The sequence below is a fragment of the Cetorhinus maximus genome, chromosome 1 (genome assembly GCF_964194155.1).
Source record: "Cetorhinus maximus chromosome 1, sCetMax3.hap1.1, whole genome shotgun sequence".
Lineage (NCBI taxonomy): Eukaryota > Metazoa > Chordata > Chondrichthyes > Lamniformes > Cetorhinidae > Cetorhinus > Cetorhinus maximus.
Genome location: NC_135879.1, coordinates 19540688 through 19565098, shown reverse-complemented (window position 1 = coordinate 19565098; position 24411 = coordinate 19540688). Strand labels below are relative to the sequence as shown.

General features: G+C 43.7%; 1 protein-coding gene across 4 annotated transcripts in view; it reads left to right on the top strand.

Moving 5' to 3' along the window:
• LOC144678643 (serine/threonine-protein phosphatase 2A 55 kDa regulatory subunit B gamma isoform) overlaps positions 1 to 24411 on the top strand; it is a 334751-nt gene that overhangs the window by 247137 nt on the left and 63203 nt on the right. For all 4 annotated transcript variants that reach the window (XM_078538387.1, XM_078538413.1, XM_078538405.1 and 1 more), the window contains one exon: positions 1474 to 1651. In XM_078538387.1, the coding sequence (XP_078394513.1) occupies positions 1474 to 1651 (178 nt within the window). The remainder of the gene's footprint in view (positions 1 to 1473; positions 1652 to 24411) is intronic.

The following is a 24411-nucleotide window of genomic DNA, read 5'->3' as shown; positions in this document are numbered from 1 at the left end:
GCTACTGTCCAGTTTTATTTGGTAGGCTGGATATCTGACACGTACAGACAGTCATCACTATAGCCGGAATCCTCTGTCCCCGCAGGAAGCTTGGAAGGAGGTTGGCAGGCCTTTGAAATTGGCGGGTTGGTATTAGAAACGATACCCAATGCCTTTCCGCCTCCACAGGTGTTAAGTTCTGGGCGGGAAGGTCCATTGGTAACTTTCCGCCCCGCCTCCACTTGAGCCTCTTAATTGGCCAATTAACGATCAGTTTAAGGGCCTCTTCCCGCCTCCGCTACAATCTTCCCAGCTCCAGGTGGGCCTGCTGATAAGCGGCCTGCGCGACTGGTAAAACTGTGCAGGCTGCACGTCAGCTGGTGGGGGGGTTGTCTGTCGATCTGTACAAATCTGTGCATGATTGAGGGCATAGGCATGGGGCTGAAGGGGGTCCACTGCCACCACCACCACCACCACCCCCCCCCTGCCTTTGCTGTTATCCGCCATGACCTCCTAACACCACAAGAACCCTCCCTACAGCACTTACCTTTTTCCTGGGTGGCTCCATGACCCTGGGACTCTGGGGGGTGGGTGGTTGGGGTGGAGTGTTGTTGCATGGCCTCCTCCGTGGCATTGCTAAGTGCAAGAGCTGCTGACCTCTGATTGGCTGGCAGTTCTTCACAGGCGGGAAGTCATCTCCTGGGGTCCTCAGCCTGGAGGAAGGCCAGCCGCTGTCCACTTAACCGCCTGATGGGCAGAAGATACGGTGGGCGTTCCTCCTCCGGGTTAGCGTGGGTGTCTCGGTGCTTTTTTTAGGTAACGAGCGAGACACCCACTGAGAATGGAAGATTTTGCCCTATGCTTGGGTCTCTAAACCAAACTACTGACAAATCCACATCGGTACAGTTTCTATTTGTCTGATGCTTCTTTTCTCCCTGTAGGAACATAACTCCACTTAATGAAACCCAGAGGTTTGTGAAGAGTTAATTGACAGGATTTTCCAGTACCGCCAGTGGCAATACCCACTGCTGGTGGAGCTGGAATAATCCTGCCCATAGTTTGGGGACATGTAATGTTACATAGTGGTACTGTTTAAAATGTAACCAGCTAGATATATGCAGGTTGTGAACACAGCACTGGTAAGATTCCTGGTGCTTTCCTAGCTGGGATCTGCTATCTCTGAGCGAATTATTTTGCAGAGTTATTTGAAGCTAAATGGGAAGAATGCAAGCTCTGGTGACATGCCTAGTTCTCCAGGTCCAACCAATGAATCTGGTTGACTGACATCAAAAAATACCTTTGATGTGGCAGATCTATCTAAATTACTCTGGCATTAACTCTGCCAGAAAGGATCAGTTTGGTTAAAATGTCCACCCTGGAGCCAACTCAATAACAAAGAATCTGGGCTTGACTTCTTTAGTAAGGATGGTTGCTAGTTGACCATGAATTCATGAAAGGAGCTATACTATAATGTTAATCCGTTTCTCTCTGCAGGTGCCAGTGCTAAAACCCATGGATTTGATGGTGGAAGTGACTCCACGCAAGATCTTTGCTAATGCTCACACCTATCACATCAACTCAATTTCTGTCAACAGTGACTGTGAGACGTATATGTCAGCCGATGACCTCAGGATAAACCTTTGGCATTTAGGAATAACAGACAGGAGTTTCAGTATCCTTTGATGTAATATGCATGTGTGTGGTTTCCAAGAGTAATTGTAAGTGTCACTGAAATTAAACCTACTGAGATTAATTTCTTTTCCTGTTCACAAACAAAACATGGATCTTGTACTGCTGGGTACTGAGATTCATTGAAACTCTCAATATGTTTCACATCCTACGCTAGCTGTGCAAATTGTCTTTTGTAAATTTTTCATGCACAATATTATAGTTTGGCAAATTAAAGCAAACAATATACTGTTGCAGTAAAGTATTATTTTTTTTGTTTTTATGGCTTTGTTTCGTGCCATTCAGGGCTTTCAATTTATCACTCCAAAAATACTATAATTAATTACAGTAGATTCACTGTGTTTAAATCGAGTTAGGAAGCATCTTAATTTGAAATTCCCCACATCCCCCATCCTTCATACCCCAATACGGAAAAAAATGCTTATTTCAAAACACCCTTAGGAATCAATAAACTGTGTAAGTTCTGATTAATGGTCAAATTTATCAGCAGATGACCTCCATACTTTCTGAAGTGATGCTGCAGTTGCTGTATTTTGTATGTATAGTGGATGCCACAACATTTGCTGCTTAATGCATACAGGAAAGTCACATCATTCAGTCTTCCATCTCTCTCGTGGCCATGGGCGCAGATACTGGCATTAGGTAGAAAGCAGCTGTTCCCGACATGATGCTTCTCCTTCCAACAAAACTCCAGCTGTGATATTTGCTTTAATAAAATTGAAATAGTTATTGAATATTTTAAAACAGAAGAATTGCTGCCCGTGTCATGAAAATTTTTCTGGAATTTGTTGAAGCTTTTTTTTAAAGTAAATATTTGTGTTGGTCCAAGCGAGGTACCCTGTGTTGGCACCGAGCACTCGCGTGTCAGCACAATTAGTGACTAAACCTACATGAGGGCAATTAGGGATGGGTAATAAACCCTGGCCGAGCCAGCGATGCCCACATCCCATGAAAGAATTAAAACAAAAATCTTTGCCTAATTTCAGAAGGGCATCTCTGTTGTTGTAGTATCAGTTTCCACATCAATCATCTTGCAGCCTATGAGATTGCCAGTAAGAGGCATTTTTCCACAGTGGGCCCATGTGCACTAGGTACCACTAGAAACTGAACTGAGATTGGTCAGACTCGTTTCATTATACTCGTAGATGCAGCAAATGGACTTCTCATCTGAGTTTGATTTTGCATTCAAGTCATAGGGGTGAAAAAATATGGTCTTAAGTTCACTGACAGTGACTACTATAGAAATGATTATCTTTGACCCTTGAGCGTTCAAGTTCTTAGGCTCCTGATAAGATATAATTTCAAAATAGTGTTTTACGTTGGCAGCCCTAAAATTATTGGTGTTCAGTGTGGGAAAATTGCTTTGGGGCTGAAGTAAGGCTGCTCTGAGCTGAAGGATTGTAATAACATGGCAAGATTGAAATAGACAACAATAGCTCAATAATCCATTTTCTTTTTGCTACAAATTTGATTTTGAATAACTTTTGCCTTTTGATTATATCTGTTGATTCAAAATTTGACATTAAATGGTGACAATGGATGTCAGCAAAATGAATCTTTGAGAGAATTACTTCAAGCACTGACATTGTAGAAGCACAACTAGCTCCTGCTAACTATACTGTAAGCAACAGTATTGATGAGGCATGATACTGGCCTTTAAACATTTGAGGAACTTAAGAGACAGGGAGGGGGTAAACTTCAATTTTAGCAGTAGTGTAAAACAGATGGTGGCAGAATGGACACCTGTTACACACCCGGTCTTGTTTTCTTTTCCATTAAAGTTGATTCTCCTTGAGGAGACCTGAGTTTGAATCTGAATCTTGGCTGACGTTTGTGTTTTATTTTCCAATTGCACATAGATGGCAATGCCCAAATGAGCCAAATGTGCCCTATTGATTGAGGCCGTAGTGGGTCAACTCAAAGAAAATTAGTAGTGATGATGTTGTTGTAGATTTTTGCTTATTGTCTTGACTAGAGTCTTTCAAGCTGCTGCACCATCCATTCATGTGTGCACTAGAAGTGATTTCAGGAGAGGAAAGAGGCTTTTCAGGCTATATACTACTGTATGCTTTAAATGATACACGTAGACTGGGAACTCATCTGAAAGTCAATATATAGTCAGGACCTTCTGTACTCTAATGTTCCTTTAAACATTTAAACAAACAAGCATCTCAATTCTGTATCAAATATCTGCTCAGAACTTTTCTGTGAAGCAGAAAATGCAGTTCTTAACCATAGTAATAAAATGGTCACATTCCTAATTGTGCATTTCGAGAGAAGATTTGATAGAGGTGTTCAAAATCATAAGGGGCCTAGATAGAGTAGACAGAAAAAAATTGTTCTTGTTGGCAGGAGTGCTGAGCACCAGAGGATTTGAGGTGAATGGCAAAAGAGACAACAGCAACATGAGGAAAATCTTTTGTACGTAGTTAATGGTTTGGATCTGGAATGTGCAGCCTAAGAATATGGTGGAGGCAGGTTTGATCATGGCTGTTAAAAGGGAATGGGATAAGAACCTGAAAAGAGAAAAAATTGCTGAGCTACGGGAAAGGGACGGGGGAGCTTGACCAGCTAAGTTGTTGTTTCACGGAGACGGCGCGGACACAACAGACAAGTGGCCCCCTTCTGTGCTGTAACCATTTTATGATTCTATTCTATGAAGAATTTGGATGGGAAACCAGATGATTTTTCTGGATAAGGCTTATTTCACGTTTATTATGTTTGTTTTTGCCTGGCATTACTATTGGCCTGGATCTTCAGGGCAGTGGCAATGATGGATTGCTGCTGCACTCAGAAATTTCCCTAACCTGACACTGCTGCACACTCCTACCAGGGTCTTCTGATGCCGGCTTTAGTAGAAGTGTGCAGCACAGTGTCCCTCGGGGATCTCTGTCAGAGTGGACTGGAGTTCCGGTGAAGGCAGAACACACCCCCTTTTAGATAGTGGAGGCATTGGTCGAAATACTCCAGAACTCACTGGATTCCAGGAGGGTCCCAGCGGATTGGAAAACTGCTAATGTGATGCCCCTGTTCAAGAAGGGAGGGAGACAAACAGCAGGAAACTATAGGCCAGTCAGCCTAACATCTGTCATTGGGAAAATGCTAGAGTCCATGATTAAGGAAGAAATAGGACATTTAGAAAAGCTTAACGCAATCAAACGGAATCATCATGGTCTGTGAAAGGGAAATCATGATTGACAAATTTGCTAAAGTTCTTTGAGGATATAACTAGCAGAGTTGATAAAGGGGAACTGGTAGATGTAGTGTATTTGGATTTCCAGAAGGCATTTGATAAGATGCCACATAAAAGGTTATTGCACAAGATAGGAGCTCATGGTATTGGGGGTAATGTATTAGCATGGATTGAGGATTGGTTAACACACACAAGACAGAGCGTCGGGATTAATGGGTCTTTTTCTGGTTGGAAAGACATAACTTGTGGAGTGCCACAAGGATCAGTCCGAGGGCCTCAATTATTTATTATCTATATTAAAGACTTGGACGAGAGGGCAGAGTGTAATGTACTCAAATTTGCTCATGATACAAAAATAGGTGGGAAGGCATGTTGTGATGAGAACATATGCAAGGGGATATATGCAAGGGGATATAGACAGGTTGAGTGAGTGGGCAAAAACTTGGCAGATGGCGTTTAATGTCAGAAAGTGTGAGGTCATACACTTTGGTAGGAAGAATCAAAAGGCAGACCGTTATTTAAATAGAAAGAGACTCCAAAAAAGTGCAACGCAGAGGGATCTGGGTGGTCTTGTGCATGAAACACGAAAAGTTAGCATGCAGGTGCAGTAAGTAATTAAGAAGGCAAACGGAATTTTGACCTGTATTGCTAGGGGGTTGGAGTTTAAAAATAGGGAAGTCTTGTTTCAACTGTACAGGGTGTTGGTGAGACCACACCTGGAGTACTGTGTACAGTTTTGGTCCCCTTATTTAAGAAAGGATATACTGGCATTGGAGGCATTTCAAAAGAGATTCACTAGGCTGATTCCTGGGATGAAGGGGTTGACTTATCAAGAAAGGCTAAACAGGTTAGGCCTTTATTCATTAAAGTTTAGAAGAATGAGGGGTGATCCTATTGAAATGTACAAGATTCTGAAGGGCCTTGACAGGGTAGATGTTGAGAAGATGTTTCCGCTAGTGGGGGGGCGTCTCAAACTAGGGGACATAGTTACAGAATAAGGGGACACTCATTTAAAACTGAGATGCGAAGGAATTTCTTCTCTGAGTGTAGTGTGTGTCTGGAATTCTCTACCCCAGACAGTTGTGAAGGCTAGATCACTGAAAGTATTTAAAGGAGGTAGATAGATTTTTGAAATATCAGGGAGTTGAGGGCCATGAGGAGCTGGCATGAAAGAGGAGTTGAGGCCTGGGGAAGATCAGCCATGAATCTTATTGAATAGCAGGGCAGGCTTGAGGGGCCGAATGGCCTACTCCTGCTCTTATTTCTTATGTTCTTTTCACGGCACTAGTTGCCATATGGCAAGTTTAAAAGTCCAATCTCTATTATTGAGTGAGTGAATAGGTAGTTAGGTAAGGTGGGTGGATGAGGTGGGTAGTCTGGTTGGGGGTGGGTGGGTTAGTCAGGTGGTAGGGGGCATGTTGGGTGGTTGGTGAGGTCGTCTGATGATCAGGGTGTGATTGAGGAGTCAATCACCCAGGTTTTAGACTAGGTTTTGATATATCTAACATTTCCTGGCTAAGTACCCAGGTGCGTACATCAGAACTGTTCAAAGTCCCCAACTCTTAACTCAGAGTGGGAGATGTTCACTGAGGGCCCTGAGAGATAGGGGAATTGCCCATTGGAAGTTGTAACTTCCCAGGCAATTCCCACATAGGTCCATGTGAGGAACCCCATAGTGTCCCGATGTGCATCTTTAGTCGTATGTCTGGTCTCTGAAGATTCAGAAAGCGGAAGATTTGGCCTGTTGTCACAAAATCGTAGAACAACATTTTAGAGAAAGGAAAGGAATGAGGTGAGGTCTATCAGATAAGGTAGGACAAACCCTAAAGCTTCATGCCAGATTAATTTACCATCCAAAAAATATAAGGCTAAACCCACTTGAAAACCTCAGGGCAGTGCTATATTATGATTGGGCACAGTGTGGAGGAGCTTACAGAGATAGGAGTGCACTTTTTCAAAGGCAGTGTTCAACCAGGAATTCAGCTTCCATTAACTGAAGCATGATCATGTGTATGTTGTTTCATTGCACAGAGAAAGTCTGAAAGAACCATCCTTACAAATATGTTTGTGAGAAGCCTTAGACCTAATTAGCTGCACCACTTAAAGCTTATCCATTTGTCACAAGTGGTTGCTGTCCCAAGGTGGACGGTTACTACAAAGTAAACGGATTAATTGCTAATCTGCACAGTAGTCATCAGTTTTTTAAAAAAGCCTTTAAAAGACAAGAAAGGAAAAATGCAATTGAACAGTTCCCTTTTCAGAATAACATCTATGTTCATGTGTCTAATGCCAGTATCTTGACTATGCTAAGTTGCTATTGCCAGAGATTCTGATCCAGATATTAAAAGGGAGTTGGGGAAGAGGTGGCGATGGGCAAGTGCCATTTTGCATCTTTGGTTTCTGCAAAATTTATTGGCATGATTGATCCCAGCCACAACCAGTCAGATTGAGAGTCTCTCTGGCTGTTAGGTGGGTAGGCCTTGGGAACCAAGCTGCAGCTGGGCAGTAGAAAGGAGGAAAGTGTCAATTGGTTGCTGGTGCTGGAGGGGGCAGATTAGAAGCTGGTGTCAGGGAGGGGGTATATCTGAGGCTGGTGTTGGGTTGGTGACAGGAGCAGGTGGGGGAATTGAAAAGGCTGGCTTGGGGATGGCTCCTATTGTGGAGGTGGTTAATGGCTGAACAATAAGTGGGCAGAACGGGGAAGCAGGTTAAATTGGGGTGGGAGGGAGGGATATGCACCTTCCCTTCTGGCCCACAAGAAATGTTAGAAAGGTGCTTAGCTCTTCCATGCTTGCCTCCCTTTAGCTGCTGCGTTCCTGGAGACCTGGGTTAAACCTAGACTGGAGAAAGACACCTCTGAGGCACGCAGCCTCATTTAAAATACTTCAAAGGAGACATACCTTGCGCAAGGCGGTTTGGTTGTCATCTCGCCTCCATTAAAACTGAAAGTGCAGAGTTCATGGCAGGTTGCATTTGAGTTTGAGATACTTAGCATTCTTAGATCCAGCACAACTCAAACCTACCCATGTTCGGGGGGTTAAAACACCCCCTCCCCTCAGCCATCTGTTTCGCAGTCCTTTTTAGGCTTACCTGTATACTAATTTCTTTTAGGAGTGTGGGACAGTTGCCATGTGCTGGCTAGTTTAATTTGGTTGAATGGCAGCTATGTTTTAAATCAAATTCTTTACATTTGTCTGGTAGAAAGAGTGGAAGAGACAATGGTTTACTTTTGGGTAATTTGTCAAAAACAACTTGCCGTTGACTCTCTGTTGTCTATTCACTGATTCCACAAAGGTGGCAATATAAAATGCAAGTCACGAGTTTGACGAGCTAGAGTCACCTTGGATCATATCAACTTGAAAATCTAAGTGGAGACTGCTTTATTCTGTGCTAGTACTTTTGGATTGGAAACTATAGTAACTGGTAAGTGCAGTGCGGCAGTGTCATCCCTGTATAATGATGCCCAGAAGAGCACTCGGAACTGAGGTCTCATTACTACTATTCAATCTAAAATGGCTTGCAGCAAAGGCACATTGTCATGGGATGCAGGTCATTATCAATTGAGTGTTGGTAAAATAACACTTTTGGCAATGCACTGATAAGTGTTGCTTTCAGATTACTGGCAAGAGAGCTCGGGGACAAGTACTGTGTTGCCATGACAATCATCTTGCTCTTTCCACAGTGTACTCATCCTAAGCCATGGAATGTCTAAAGTGGTCATTTCATATTCTGATGGATGTGAACCTGGCCTTGGTAGCATCCATTAATGACAATCTAGTTTCCAGAGTTCCTGAGAGATTAATTTTGTTCTATGGAAGTGAGCCAGAGTGTGCATTAAAATAAGTTAAGAGGATGACAGTTCTTTTTAAAATATGCTAAGCAGCATTATGTATTTTGGAGCATTACTCATGCCACTAAAATAGAATATCTGTAGAACTCTAATACAAAAGCAAAATATTGCGGATGCTGGAAATGTGAAATAAAAACGGAAAAAGGCTGGAAAAACTCAGCAGGTCAGGCAGCATCTGTGGAAAGAAAGAAGAGTTAACGTTTCAGGCCAATGACGTTTCATCAGAACTGAAGAAAGATAGAAATGTATGAATTTTAAGCGAGTGGGGGCGGAGGGGACACAAAGAACAAAGAAGATGATCTGTGATAGGGTGGATACCAGGAGAGGCCAAAAGATCTCATGATGCAACAGTTAAAGAGAGTGATAATGGATATAGTAAAGAAATAAAGGTTGTGTCCAAATGAGGCGTGAATTACTACATAATTATCTGAATGCAACATGAAAGGACAAAACCAAGAACAAGACAAGACCAACCCAGCAAAGCAAACAAAAAAAAAAGAAAAGTACATAGGACAAGATGGAGTTAGAGGGTTTGTTTAGTTTTTCAAAGGCCATGGGTGTCGCTGGCTAGACCAGCATGTATTGCCCATTCCTAATTGCTCTTCAGAAGGCGATGGTGTGTCGCCGCCTTGAATCCCTGCAGCACATGTGGTGTAGGTACACCCACAGTGCTGTTAGGAAAGGAATTCCAGGGTTTTGACCCAGCAGCAGTGAAGCAACAATGATATAGTTTCAAGTCGGGTTTGTGTGGGGCTTGGAGGGGAACTTGCAGGTTGTGGTGTTCCTATGTGTCTGCTGCCCTTGTCCTTCTTTGTGGTAAAGGTTGTGGGATTGGAAGGTGGAGGGAGTGTATGTCTAAGATGGTGGATGGGGTGCCAATCAAGTGATCTGAAATTATGAGCTAAAATTATTGATCTCTGTTGAGTCCAGAAGGCTGTAGAGTGCTGAGTCAAGATGTGCTCCTCGAGCTTGCATTGAGCTTCATTGTAGCAGGCCAGAAAGTTCAGCATAGGAGCAAGGGAAAGAATTAAAATGAGAAGCAACCGCAGGCTTATATGCATTGGATATGAAGGCTGGTAGGGTGCAAGGCGAAGACAAGGGGAACTCTATCATCATTCCAGGAGGGAGGGGAAGGGGTGAGAGCAGAGGTGCGTGAAATAGATTGGACACATCGGAGGGCCCTGTCAATCACACTGGCTGGGAAACCTTGGTTGAGGAAAAAGGAAGACATGTCATAAGTGCGGGTGTGGAAGGGAGACATCATCGGATTGGATGCAGTGGAGACAGAGAAACTGGGAGAATGGGATGGAGTCCTTACAGGAAGTAGGATGTGAGGAAGTGTAGTCCTCTACTGTGACCCTACGACCAAACATCAAGCTAGTGTGTCCAGGACCATCACTGACCTTGTACATTGTGGGCATCTTCCCTCCACTATCTTCAACCTTATTGTTCCCCAACCCTGAACAGCTCACTTCAACGTCCTTCCCAAGATCCATAAATAAAAAATTGCCCTGATTGACCCATTGTTTTAGCCTATTCCTGCCCCACTGAACTTTTATCATCAGTCTCTTCCTACCTCCATCTGTGACTCTTCTGATGCCTTATGGTACTTCAACAGTTTCTTGTCCCTAACAGTCTTCCCTGTGCTCTCTGTGGATTTGTAGTGAACATTGGTAGATAGCCTACCTCCAGAAGGCGACGGAGAAGTTGAGGAAGGCCAGGGAAGAGTCAGAGATGGACGAGGTGAGGGAAGGGTGGAAATTGGAAACAAAGTCAACAAAATTTTCCAGCTCATGGGTGAGAGCAGGAGGTGGCACCAATATAGTCGTCGATATATTGGGAAAAGAGATGAGGGAGGAAACCTGAGTAGAACTGGAACAATGAATGTTCCATATGCTCCACAAACAAGCAGGCGTAACTGGAACCCATGCTGGTACCCATGGCAGCACTTTTTTTTTGGAGGAAGTGAGTGGCGTTGAAGGAGAAGTTAGTCAGAGGGAGAACAAACTCAGCCAGGCAGAGGAGGGTGGTGCTGGATGCGAACTGGTTGGGCCTTCATTCGAGGAAGAAGTGGAGAGCTCTGAGATCATCCTAGTGGGGATGGAAGTATAGAGGGATTGGGCATCCGTAGCGAAGGGAAGACTGTTGGGGACAAGAAAATGTTGAAGTACCATAGGGCAGCAGAAGAGTCACAGATGTAGGTAGGAAGAGACTGATGGGAAAACATAAGTTCAGTGGGGCAGGAATAGGCCAAAACAATGGGTCAATCAGGGCAGTTTTTTATTTATGGATCTTGGGAAGGACGTTGAAGTGAGCTGTTCAGGTTTGGGGAACAATAAGGTTGAAGATAGTGGAGGGAAGATGCCCACAATGTGTAAGGTCAGTGATGGTCCTGGACACACTAGCTTGATGTTTGGTCATAGGGTCATAGTGCTGGGGGAGATAAGTATCAGAGAGTTGGCATTTGGCCTGTGCTAGGTAGAGGTCAGTACACCAGACAATAACACACCATCCTTGGGCAGGTTTGATGACAATAGAGAGTGAGTGAGTGAGAGGAGCAGAGAAATTGAGATGGCCAATGTCACGCCTAGAGGGAGATCTAGAGAGGGTAAGATGCCAGAGGGAGGGGTCCAGGTGGAGGGAGAATGTTGGAGACTGGTGAAGGGATCCGTTAAGCCGGGGTGGGGGAGACTTGTGGTCAAATATTTCTATAGAACTGCTGAATCAAAATCTAGGGTCAGGATCTTTGAGGTGGGAATAACTTGGTTGAAAACTGTGAACAGCGTTTTTATTTTGGTCCAGTGGCCTGGATTTTAACCAAAGTTGAATTCTGTACGGTGGGGGCTGTTCTGAGGTCAGGAAACCCAAAAGAATTCATTTCCTGAATGTCCTGCAGCTTTTATCTGTGTGGTTCCTTTAAATATTTTTTCTGTCAGGTTCCTACCTGCAAGTAGCACGATTGACGAGCTGAAGGCATTTTGAGTGAGAAGCCGGCTTCCTAAAGCCTTAGCATATGAGAGGAGGTAGGGGATCCTGATCAAAGGAATAGGGTTCACTGGTACTCGTGCTGCCAGGGGGAGAGTGTGAGCAGATGATCAAAGTGGCAGGACCGTTGACTTGGTAGCTTGTTGGGCCTGGACGAAAAACACCACCTTGGCCCACAAACAGTGCTGTAAAGGCACATAGCTTACGGATTTAGCTCAAAGCCTGGGAAACCCGACTGAAATGCATTTAAAAATAAAGCGACTGATGAAATGAAGGCAGGCAACCTCATTATAATATTTAAATGACATACGGGCTTCCCTCAAGCAGATTTTCTCGCCCAATCCTCTTCTGTTGAAACCTGAAGTGGGCAGTTGTGTTCCTGTTTAAGATGTTTTGCATTTTAATCTCTGAATCAACCCCAGTCCACCCATTTTTGGGAGTTGAGATGGAGTCCAGGAATTATATGGAGGCAGCCATATAGAACAGAAAATAAGTTCTTGCCTTAAAGGATTTCAGACTTTGGCCTGGAACAGGAATATTTTCAGTCATCTTTCTACACAGAATCATACAGTACAGGAGGAGGCCATTTGGCCCATTATGTCTGTGCCATTTTTCTGAAAGAGCTACCAATTTGCCCCATTCCCTCGCTCTTTCACCATTGCCGTGCGAGTTTGGTTTAGATTCTCTTGGCGTTATGAGGTTTGGCATGTGTCTGGCACTTGTATGACCAAAACAAAAAATGTGGTCTGAGTCCTGCCCTGATGGACTGTTTTTCATGTTGGTATATGATTTGTAGGATTTGGGACTTCTTAAATTGAGCATGGCTCATCGTTGGAGCTTATTTTCGGAAGTGTTTCCGGAGAGAATGTTGGTAGACGTTGCAATGATAATTGAGAATGCATGTAAGTTGCCAAGGCAGCCAGCCATGCATGCCAAGCTTCAGAGCTCGAGGTGGATCACCTATGGAAGAGCTAAGATCAGTGACTGTTAGCACGGGCAAGTATATATATGAAGTCCTATAAAAGTACCCATAAAAGCAGAAGGCTTAACTCCAGAGAAAATAAGTTACCTCACTAAATTGGGGGATGGAGGCAGTTGAAGCTTTCTGTTTTGTACATTGTTCATGAACTAAATCTACATGGTGATAGCAGCACCAAGAGCGATTTGCCTTAGTTAATTTAGCTAAACTGGTGTTATTAGAAGGGATTTTTGAATTAACGTTAATGTTAAGCTGGCTTCTCCAAATATATTAATTGCAGGTTTTTGTTTGTACTATGCATATGGAATCGCTGAATATTGGCCTCCATGAGCTTGGTGGATTCTTTGTGTGTTCTACAATTAAGCCGTTTGAACTTTACTCTGGGGTAGCCATTTACTGCGTCACCAGGTCAGTGTGCCAGGCGAGGAAAATGGTCAAGTTAGAGACCATGCATTATTTCATTCACTAGTACCATCAAATTGTATGTCTGTTCAGTCTAAGTCACTGCAGTTGCTCTCTGGTTAGTAATTGGTTGGACAGCATACACCACTCTATAACGAGGTCAATCTGAAAGGAGGATAAAACCAGCCAAGAATGATGTTCCTGCCAGTTCGTATGCTCACTTTGCAGTAATCTCTTCCGGAAATCTCTTCTCGAAATGTGAGTTTCAATTGATGGTGAGAATAGCCTCAGTCGTAATCACCTATCATGTATCGGTATGTAGACCTGCCCATGAAGAACACCACGAGGGCATCCCCGGCCTATGAAAAAATAGCCCAGTGTTAGTCCCTTCAAAAGATTGGAGAATATTGGCAAGACTTGATAAGATAAATCCCCTTAAACCTTGCAGTCAAATACATGCTCCTGGTCAGCCTATCACCTGCTCTTCTTGAGTTTTTTATTGTGTGCTTGTGGTTTAAGTCTCAACTTTTAGGTTTATTTTTTGTGTATCAGTAGCAGTCTGGGCTGGTGGTGAACATTGCCATTATTCTTTATGAGATTGATGTAAGATTGGGATTTAATGTGATCATTTCCAATTTATTGAGAAGTGTTTGGTGGTTAGTCACTGAGAAATTCTATGCCTACCAAATATCTCACCAACATTCTCTTAATTTGTTACTGTCATCGTGAATATGGGTGGAGTTTATGGGGATTGTGAACCAGTGAGAGAGTTGCATCACCTCGGTTGCGTTCAGTGCCTATCATGCACTTAAATGGACAGCAGTGGGCCTTCCCTGTGATTTAGGATTTGGGGGCAGAAATCTTACCCCTATTCCCCACCGACCCTCTTACAGAGAGCTGCCAGCCAATATCTCAGAAGTCCATTGCAGGCAGTGCCACCGGGAGAGGTGGCTGCTACTGGTAATGCACCCACCAGAGGCCTAGGATCACTGAGGGATCCAGACCACAGGTGAATGAAGGTGGGATGGGGGCGGTGGGGAGGAGTTTGCTGACTTACGAGTGGAAGGGGGCAGAAAAAAGGGCAGCGTAGATGGGTCACAGCAGGCCCCCAACTGCGTTCCCCCTCCCTCACTTCATGGCACCAGGGTCCCTCAATCAGGCACTGAGTGCCTTTGAACAAAGGACCTGCACCCTGGGAGCCCACATGCAAACCCGACAAGGGTTTGCTTTGTGAGCTTCCTGCCTGGCTACTCCTGTGCCCGCTGGTTGAATACCAGCAGTGACTGGATGAGGCCCTTAAGTGGGCAGTAATTGCTGTCTGCGAGCTTTCCTGGCCCGGACTTAATTGGGCAGAAACAGGAAAACCCAGGGCAATCTCCCCACTCCCGCACCCTCCTGCCTGATTAAATACTGTCCCGCCTCCAAACTTTTCACCTAGCGGGGAGGGGGTGCATTAAATTCCACCCTAAGTTACAACACAGTTCATGTCCAGTCACATTGTTTGACCTTGTACTATACATCCATTTTGTATAGGCTAGGCTTTTGTGATCTGGAGACTGAAGTGGCAGCAGATTTTTTTTTTCTGAATTGACACTTGCTGATTAGCAATCAAGCGCCGCGTTCCTCATTTTTTATTTCAACCCCTTATGCTTAGGACTGGACAATGCCTGCACCTCTAGAGATTTGGCAAAATGTGTTTTTGGATGACTGGATTCTGAGCAAATCTGTGTCCAAATTGGCTATAATTTATTAAAGCATAATTAGCCCCACCAGCAAGCAGCACAGTAAAATCGGCACATCACATCTGAAGGAAACTCAAGGCACTTAATAACACAACCTCATTATCTTGTGTTGGGAGATCATAGTTGAACAAAATGACGACTGGGACGTGAAAGCCTGGCTCATTTTCTTTTGATGTTAGTTGTTTAAAAAAAAATTGAAATATTTATTTCAGTAGAAACAAAAAGATAGGGCGAGATTTTCTGGCCCTGCCCGACCCTGGGATCATCCGGTCCCACCAGAAGTCAGTGGGCTTTTGGCTGGGCCATCGCAGCGGACCCCACCATGTTGGGGCTAGAAAATCCTGGCTATGGTCTTTGTTGATTTTTTTTTTTAACAACTGAAGTGGATCCCAGTGGAAGTGAATGCGTGTGATTGTAGAATTTGCTATGCAGCAAGCTGATAATTGCTGTAGTTTCACTTTTTATACCTAAAAATCCTGGACTTTGCTGCTCCATGGACACCAATGGCGGGATAATCCGGCCCTGCTTGCCATGGGAATCGCCACGGGTGGGACAGGAAATTTGAGGGACCAGCAAAAGGTCCATTGACTTCGGACGGGAATTTCCGGTCCTGCAGCTGGTGGGGATCAAAAACTCCCAGCCCCCGTTGATATGCCAGACTAGTCATCGCTTAGCTCCTTAGCAGGAAGGAGGCATTTGGCACACTCAGTTACAAATGACTTTTTTGATTTCAGACCTAATCAGATATTCAATCGTAAAAGTACAATTATAGCTTGACATTGAATTGCTGAGTCGGGGTTAAATAGCATAACTGGTAAACACATTGCATTTTATCATTGCCTTTAGAATCAGGATGTTCAGGTCAAATCTGACTCAGCGAGAAGACAAGAGGCCTGCTATTGACGGGCATTAAGTTAGAGAACCTTTTATTGTTTGTTGTTCAAATAAGGTGAATATTGCTTCCCCAAAGGTTGGCAATGTGGAGCAATATTTGAAATCAAGAATCCAGTTAAAGAATTGGGTCATGGACCCGACAGACCTGTTGGCCAAGCTGGCAAACGAGTGGGTGCTCAAGAAAGTTGTTGTTAAGAGGCAGTGATATCGAGGAAGCTCATGTATTTTTGGACACGTGATGCCAACAGGAGGGGAGCGTTAGGAAAAAGAGGTAATGCAAGGGAAAACATGGATAAGGAAGACTCAAGATGGCATGGATGGATAATATCAGAACGTGGACTGGCCTCTTCATACGACGGGCCATGGAGAATGGAAATTAGTGGAGAAAGATTGTCCATAGTGCGGCCAACCCTCGGAACAAGGGCAGGTGAAAGACAAGACTTTAGCAGATGGCTTCAGCAGCTTCGATGAGAGTCAGAGACAAAAATTGAACCTGTCCTTTTCTTTCCAAGTCAGGCTCCACATTTCCAGCTTTTCTTTTAAAATAAACAATTCCACCATTCCTTAATCTCAGAACTATCTAGTTTTGCAGTGCTGCTTTTTCAGAAATTGTGATTTGCTATTTTATGAGGATGTGTCCATTTTTTTCAGCTCTGACAATTTAGAACCTCTTGCTTTTTAAAAAAAAAACTTTTCCATGTTTGTAGTTATAGTTTTGGTTGGTTTTTCAGTCAGACCTGCCTGAACTGAAGGAGCTGACAACAATACGAAACTGTTTTGAATCAAACTCAGATGTGGACCATAGCCGGTGTAGTGATGAAAGCTTAGAGCAGTTACACTACTTTTCACATAGCTTTAATAGAAGGTATTGCTAGAGGTGTGTGTGTCTCTCTCTCTCTCTTACTCACTCACACACTCTCTCTCTCTCACTCACAGTCTCTCTCTCTCTCACTCACTCTCACTCTCTCTCTCTCTCTCCCCCTCTCTCCCTCACACACTCTCTCTCTCATACACACACACACACACACACACACACACACACACTTTATGAAAGCAACTGGGGTCCCAGCCTGTGGCTGGAGAACCATCAAAAGACCTGTGTTACTTCCAGTGGCGAAGACCTGCCAAATTATAAGCCAATCAGGCAATTAACAGGACATTGGTGGGCTTTCCACGGGATCAGGACCCTGGAGGTGGGAAGTGCCACCTGGCCAGAGCTGCTGGCCAGAGGGTGAAAGCTCTTTTCCTCAGCAATGCCACCAAAGGTTGGGGGAGCTACAGTGGCTGCTACAGAAAATACAGCCACCGTAGGCCCAGGATTGCAGACCGACCAAGGCCAGAGGTAACTGAGGGTGGGAGGAGCCTCGTTGAGTGGATGGCAGCAAGGTCAGTGGGGTGTCTCACAGCCACCCTCACCTTCGTGATGCTGTGTCATCAATCAGGCACTACTCCCACTGGGAGACCACAACAAACCGGTTAATACCAGTGTCGGAGGGATGAGGCCCTTAAGTGGGCATTGGTTGTCCACTTAAGGGCCTCAGTTGGTGGTGGGACAGGAAGGCCATCGTTGTGGATCCCACCCACTAGCACCCACTCAGTTAAATACCATCCCTTCCTCCAAGCTCGTCATCGGGGAGACACATAAAGTGCCGCCCATTGTATGCTGCTTTTTGGCCTCTACAACATTGGTTTTCAATCATAAAAGAACAACTGTCTAAGACAGAAGTGTATCAGTAACATACCAAGGTAATTTATTTACTAAGGATGCCATTCCACTGCACCTACCAGTCTAAGGCCAGTATCTGTGATTTACAACCAACTTGGACTCCAGCTGATGAAAGCTACTGCCTGTCTGGATATTTTAAATCTTCCATACAGGGCAATGCCTGGGTACACAAATGGGCAGAGCTGTGTCTGTGAAGTTTGAAATTAAAATGCTGATTTTGCGGATAGTCTTTTTTAATTGTGCCATCACTGTGTGGCAGTCTATTAGGACTGACTGAAAAACCAGCCAAAATTATAACCAGAAACATGGAAGAAAAAAATGCCAACTCCCGTGGATATATTGCTGGAGGCTTTATCGCGTGACCTCTTGCCACGAGCTAGCTCCCCCACCCTCACTCTCTGCATTGGGCCATCCTCGAGATATTCCCACACCAAGGGAACAGATTTTTTTGGGTAGGATTTCCCTGTGGGCTTCAGGATCCTACCATCAGACTCAAATGGGAGTCACAAGCCCGCACTGCGTGGGAAACAGTTACTTGTGATTTACTCTGAACGGGCCAATTAATGGGTAGAGAATGGGCTCGCCATGTAATTAAGGATGATGGACAGGCTCCTGAAGTTGAATGGCCATTGGGAGCCTCGTCCAGCTTGAAAGCAGCAGCGGAATGCCATGGCAAGGTAGGTGAGAGCATCCCTCTCTCAAGGTGAATTTGGAATCCGTGGCTCTTTTAATTTTTTAGGAGATTTGCCTTGATTTTTTGTTAAACTTCTGTTGCCATGCTGGAGTTTTCCCGCTTTGCAGTCACTGAACCTTTTTTTTTGTGTAATCATGCATAAAGTTTGTAGAATTTTTAAACTGATTATTGGAAGTTGCTATTAAGCTCTGTTCATTGCTTTCTCCCCGCTTAGGAATTATTTTAAGGCAGCCAATTTATTTTGTTTTTTTCTCAATTGCTGCCTCGCAGTTGCCGATGTAATGGCGCCAATCTCGGACCCAGACTGCAGGGTGTAACGAAACCTGCGGTCGTTAACAATGGTATTTGCCCAGTGCTGCCTGCTTATTGCGCCATTCATTTGAAGATTTTGGGCCTTTTTCGAGGCTTGCTCACCCTTCCTCAGTCACCACTGGGTTCTTTAACTCTGCTGCTGGATTGAGAATTTTCACAGTCGATTATTTTTCTGCCTTTCTCTCTGCCACATGTTGTATGGAACTAGATTTTTCAACTGTCTTGCTGAAGCCTTCAGCTTCGACACCTTTTTTCAGGTCAGACTTGCAAACTTTTTTAAAGTTGATTTCCGGAGATTTCAGAGTCCTTCACAGCTGCCACCATGTTGTATGGTCTCACCTCTGAGACCATGTTGTAATCTTAAAACAGCTAACCACAATTAAACGGAGTGCTGAAAAATGTTTGACCATTAAGGAACTCAGCCTCTGTTGTTAATTTATGACTTTGGGACGTTTTTCATGTTAAGGTGCTATGCAAATGCAAGTTGTTGAAAAGGGTTTTTAATTTATCTGATCATGGGATGTGGTTTTCGCTGGCTAGGCCAGCATTAATTGCCCATCCCTAATTGCCCTTGAGAAGGTGGTGATGAGCCGCCGCCTTGAACCGCTGCAGTCCATGTGGTGTGGGAACACCCATAGTGCTGTTAGGAAGGGAGTTCCAGGATTTTGATCCAGTGACAGTGAAGGAACGGCGATATTGTTCCAAGTCAAGCTGGTGTGTGGCTTGGAGAGGAACTTGCAGATGGTGGTGTTCCCATGAACCATCTGCCCTTGTCCTTTGAGATGGTAGAGGTCATGGGTTTGAAAGATGCTGTCGAAGGAGCCTTGGTAGTTGCTGCAGTGCATCTTGTAGATGGTACACACTGCAGTGACTGTGCATCGGTGTTGGAGGGGTTGAATATTTAAGGCGGTGGATGGGTTGCCAATCAAGTGGGTTGTTTTGCCCTGAATGGTGTCAAGCTTCTTGAGTGTTGTTGGAACTGTACTTATCCAGGCAAGTGGAGAGTATTCGAGCACACTCCTGATTGTGCCTCGTAGTTGGTGGACAGACTTTGGAGAGTCAGGAGGTGAATTACTTGCTACAGAATTTCTAGCCTGTGACCTGGTCTTGTAACCACAGTATTTATATGGCCGGCCCGGTCCGGTCCAGTTCAGTTTCTAGCCAATGGTAGCAGTTCAGCGATGATAATGCCATTAAATGTTGAGGGGAGATGGCTAAATTTGTTCTTGTTGGAGATGGTCACTGCCTGGCACTTCTGTGCCATGAATGTTACTTACCACTTATCAGCCCAAGCCTTAATGTTGTCCAGGTCTTGCTGCACATGGACATGGACTGCTTCAGCATCTGACGAGTCACAAATGGTGCTACACATTGTGCAATCATCAGCCAACATTCCCACTTCTTCCCTTATGATGGGCGGAAGTTCATTGATGAAACAGCTGAAGATGGCTGGGCCTAGAACATTACTCTGAGGAACTCCTGCAGCAATGTCCTGAGATTGAGAAGGTTGACATTCAACAACCACAATCATTTTCCTTTGTGCAAGGTATGACTCCAAGTGGAGAGTTTTCCTCTGATTCCCATTGACTGCTGTTTTGCTGGACTCCTCAATGCCACACCTGGTGGAATGTTGCTTTGATGTTGAATGCAGTCACTCTCACCTTGCCTCTGGAGTTCAGCTCTTTTTTGTCCATGTTTGGACTAAAGCTCTAAGGAGGTCAGGAGCTGGGTGGACCTGGTAGAACCCAAACTGAGCAGCAGTCAGCAGGTTATTGCTGACAAAGTGTCACTTGATAGCACTGTCGGAGACTGATGGGTCGGAATTGGCCAGGTTGGATGTGTCCTGCTTTTTGTGGATAGATCATATCTGGGTGATTTTCAACATTGCCGGGTAGATGCCAGTCTTGTAGCTGTACAGGAACAGCTTGGCTAGGGGTACGGCTAGTTCTGGAGGACAAGTCTTTAGCACTATTGCTGGAATGTTGTTAGACCCCATAGCCTTTGCAGTATACAGTGCCTTCAGCCGTATTTTCATATTACATGGAGTGATTTGAATTGGCTGAAGACTGGCATCTGTGATGCTGGGGACCTCAGGAGAAGTCCAAGGTGGATCATCCACTTGGCACTTCTGGCTAAAGATTATTGTAAATGTTTCAGCCTTGCCTTTTGCACTGATGTGTTGGGCTTCCCCATTATTGAGGATGGGGATATTTGTGGAGCCGCCTCCTCCCATTAATTGTTTAATTGCCCACCACTATTCATGACTGGATGTGGCAGGACTGCAGAGCTTAGATTGGATTTGATCCATTGTTTGTGGCATCTCTTCGCTCTGTCTAAGGTGAACCTCGTACTAAGCATTGTTCCAGATCTATAAGGTGTCTGGTATTAAGTTGTGGTGTCAGGGAATGTGACTAGTCTTATTTATCCTATGACATTAAATATTATGAAAATTGACAGCATGTCATTAGTTAACTTGTTTTACACCTCTCCATTTGTATGGGTTTGGGTGCATTTTGAGAGATGGGGAGAGTGGAACTGATATGTGGAGGAAGAGATTGTATTCTGAACTGCTAATACTCATGAGTATTTTCTTATTTTTATATTTGATAAAATGTATCTTTATTTCTTTACCAACTTATTTTCTTTGTTTAAGTAAATATATTGATTAGTCGGTTCCATCTCTGTTCAGGTTAACTGCAATGATGGATGTAATTTACTAACTTTGTTGTGCTCTATCATCATAACATGAAGTAACTGGGCGAAATATTATTTTTTGTGCTTTGAAGAATCATAATTTTTGACAATTAATTTGTCCTGCTGTTATAAAACATGTTACTTTGTGTTTTAAGATGTCAGGGGATATACTTTTAATAAAAGTACTAAACCATATGGACAGTCAATTATTCCAATTAATCTTAATTGACTGTCCCTCTTTTCAGCACCAGCAGTGTCAAGGTCAGTTTGGCGGCACAGGTGACTTCTGTGCATAATGTGCTTTTTTCTCTCTTAACAATTTCAATTATCTCATTTCAAAAATGTTGAAATACTTATTATCTTCCATGGAGAACACATCTTAATGGATCCCTGTGGGGATATTGGTGATGGGGAATGGTCACTATGGATTTGTTGGTATTTGATTGAAGAATGATGTGATTATTTGGAAAGCAGCCGTTTAATGTTTCATTTTCTCCGCCACACCCAAAACATTCACAGATGTTTCCTTACTCAGAGCAGTGGCTGAAATGCATGAGAGTGGAAGAAATCCATCAGGTGCCCTTGCAATTTAATTGGATAGCTTCATGGAAGCTACACGTGCCCGAGGTATACTACCTTGCAATGAGAAACAGCCATAAATGGAAAAACAAATTTACTTTCCCTACTCTGTGAGAGTCTCCTGCAGTTGAACTAACTCTTTATCACTGACTGTAGTGTTTTCCCACATTTGTCAGTAAATTACTTCAAATGGGCTGCAACCTGTGGAGGTTGAAAGATATTGTTTAGCAGCGTTGTGCTTTCAGTATATTGTCAGTATAAATATCACTGAGACTGGATACGTTCATTTAATTTTCTGTTTTCAAGATTTTACTTTGGCTTGTCGCATTACAAGTTGTACGTTGGCAAAGTTTTCTGATAGTGTTGCATGCTGACAGAGAAATTATTTTCAACATTTAATCCAGAAAGTGATGGGCGTTCACAAAATGTGAATAGCAGTGAATGCATTGGGCTCCTACGTCTGAGCAAAGATTGAACAGTTAATAACTATAAGATTCTGAGATTGGATTCTCACTTTGAATTCACTGCCAGGTTTGTGTTTTCATAATGAATATTTTATTCCTTTTTATGGTGGCTGGGTTTTGTTTTGGTGGTGTATTTTGTGTCAGTAGATTCCATTAGCATGCTGACGGTTGTCCACATGTGAGCAACTGCAATGCTGTATTCACAACTGTGATGTTATTAAATGCTCACTGATAAATCACTTGTACTTGTTAAGTGGGAAATTCAGAGTGGTAGCTTATATTGCATTACACTAATAATTTAAGCAGATGCTAATGTCATTCAAATGCTCTGGTGGGTTTGAAAGGTCCTGAACAGGCATTGTTTTGGTGCTTTTAGAGGTAATGGAACTACAAGATTCTGTATAGATCACTGGTTCTAGTAACCTTATCGGAAAACTTGGAAATGTTGGAATGCATCCTACGAAATTGATGAGAAATGGTTGGAGCTGCTAATCTTTGGATCGGCACAGTAAGAGCTGTGAGCACTAAAGCTAGTCCTGCATGTTTTATGCTAATACACAAGAACTGATATCATCACACTTTTTAGCACACTGTATCAATCAAGAAAATCCACAGAGTGCTGATTATCAATCTGGAACTCTACTCCTGTGGGCATCACAGTTGGGAGTTTTTATTAATCTCAAATATAAAATGCCTATATACTTCTATACTGGATGACCTTGTCTGATGGAATTGAAAATGATTCAAGAAATTTGAAGTGCCTTTGGCATTAGAATTAGTGTTTAACTAGTGTCAAGTAACGTTCGCACCACACAAGTGCCTGGCAATGACCATCTCCAACAAGAAAGAACCTAACCATTGCCCTTTGAGATTCAGTGGCATTACCATCACTGAATCCCCCACTATCAACATCTTGAGGGGGGCGGTTACCATTGACTAGAAACTGAACTGGACGAACCATATAAATACAGTGGATACAAGAACAGGTCAGAGGCTAGGAACCCTGAAGCGAGTAACTCACTTCCTGACTCCCCAAAGCTTGTCCACCATCTACAAGCCACAGGTTAGGAGTGTGATGGAATACTCTCCATTTGCCTGGATGAGTGCAGCTCCAACAACACTCAAGAAGCTTAACACCATCCAAGACAAAGCAGCCCACTTGATTGGCATCACATCCAAAACATTCACTTCCTTCACCACCGACGCACAGTGGCAGCAGTGTGTACCATCCACAAGATTTACTGCAGTAAACCCTTGCAAACCCGCAACCACTACCACTGAGAAGGACAAGGGCAGTAGATGCTTGGGAATACCAGCACCTGCAAATTCCCCTCCAAGCCAAACACTATGCTGATTTGGAACTATATTGATATTCCTTCACTGCTGTTAGGTCAAAATCCTGGAACTCCCTCCCGAACAGCACTGTGGGTGTGTCTACAAATGGACTGCAGCAGTTCAAGAAGGCAGCTCACCACCACCACCTCAAGGGCAATTAGGGATGTGCAATAAATGCTGGCCTAGGCAGTGACGCCTACGTCCCATGAAATAATCAAGATAAAGAATCAAAAGAGCACTATGCATAGGATTTTACTTACCAAAGTCTGATATTTCTGTAGGATTAGAAATGAACAAATTAAGAAATTATGATTGCAAACTGCTATGTAGTTTTTTTGTATTTTGGCTGAGACTTTTTCAATTTGCTTCATTTGTCATTAAGGATGGAACACAGATTTTGTCACCCATGGAATGTTTCAGTTGTAAATTCTGAAGGCGATTACGGGTCTCCAGTACTGTATCCTCTCCATCTCAATTAATACTCTCTCTCTCTCTCTCTCCCCCTCCATCTCAATTAACGCTTTCTCTCGCGCTCATGCTCTCTCTCGCGCTCGCACTCTCTTGTAACTTATCATCCATACAGCAGTGAATCTTATGCATTTATGCCTTCACACATGGCCTCTTGGAGCGACAATATTGCTTTTTTGAAGAGTGTATTCTTTAATTGTATGACATAACAAGAAAATAACAGTGATAGAATGTGATGTCACACAGTGGCATCTTGCTGCTTCTGTGCTTGAACAGACAGAGAGTTCAACAATCAACATGATTCTGTTAGACCACGTCAGCAAATTATAACATCCCAAAACTTTCCCATCTCCAGAAAGAAAGAAAAAATACTTGACAAGCAAATGGCTGAAAATTTTGAGAAATGCTGGATTTTTCTCAAATCTG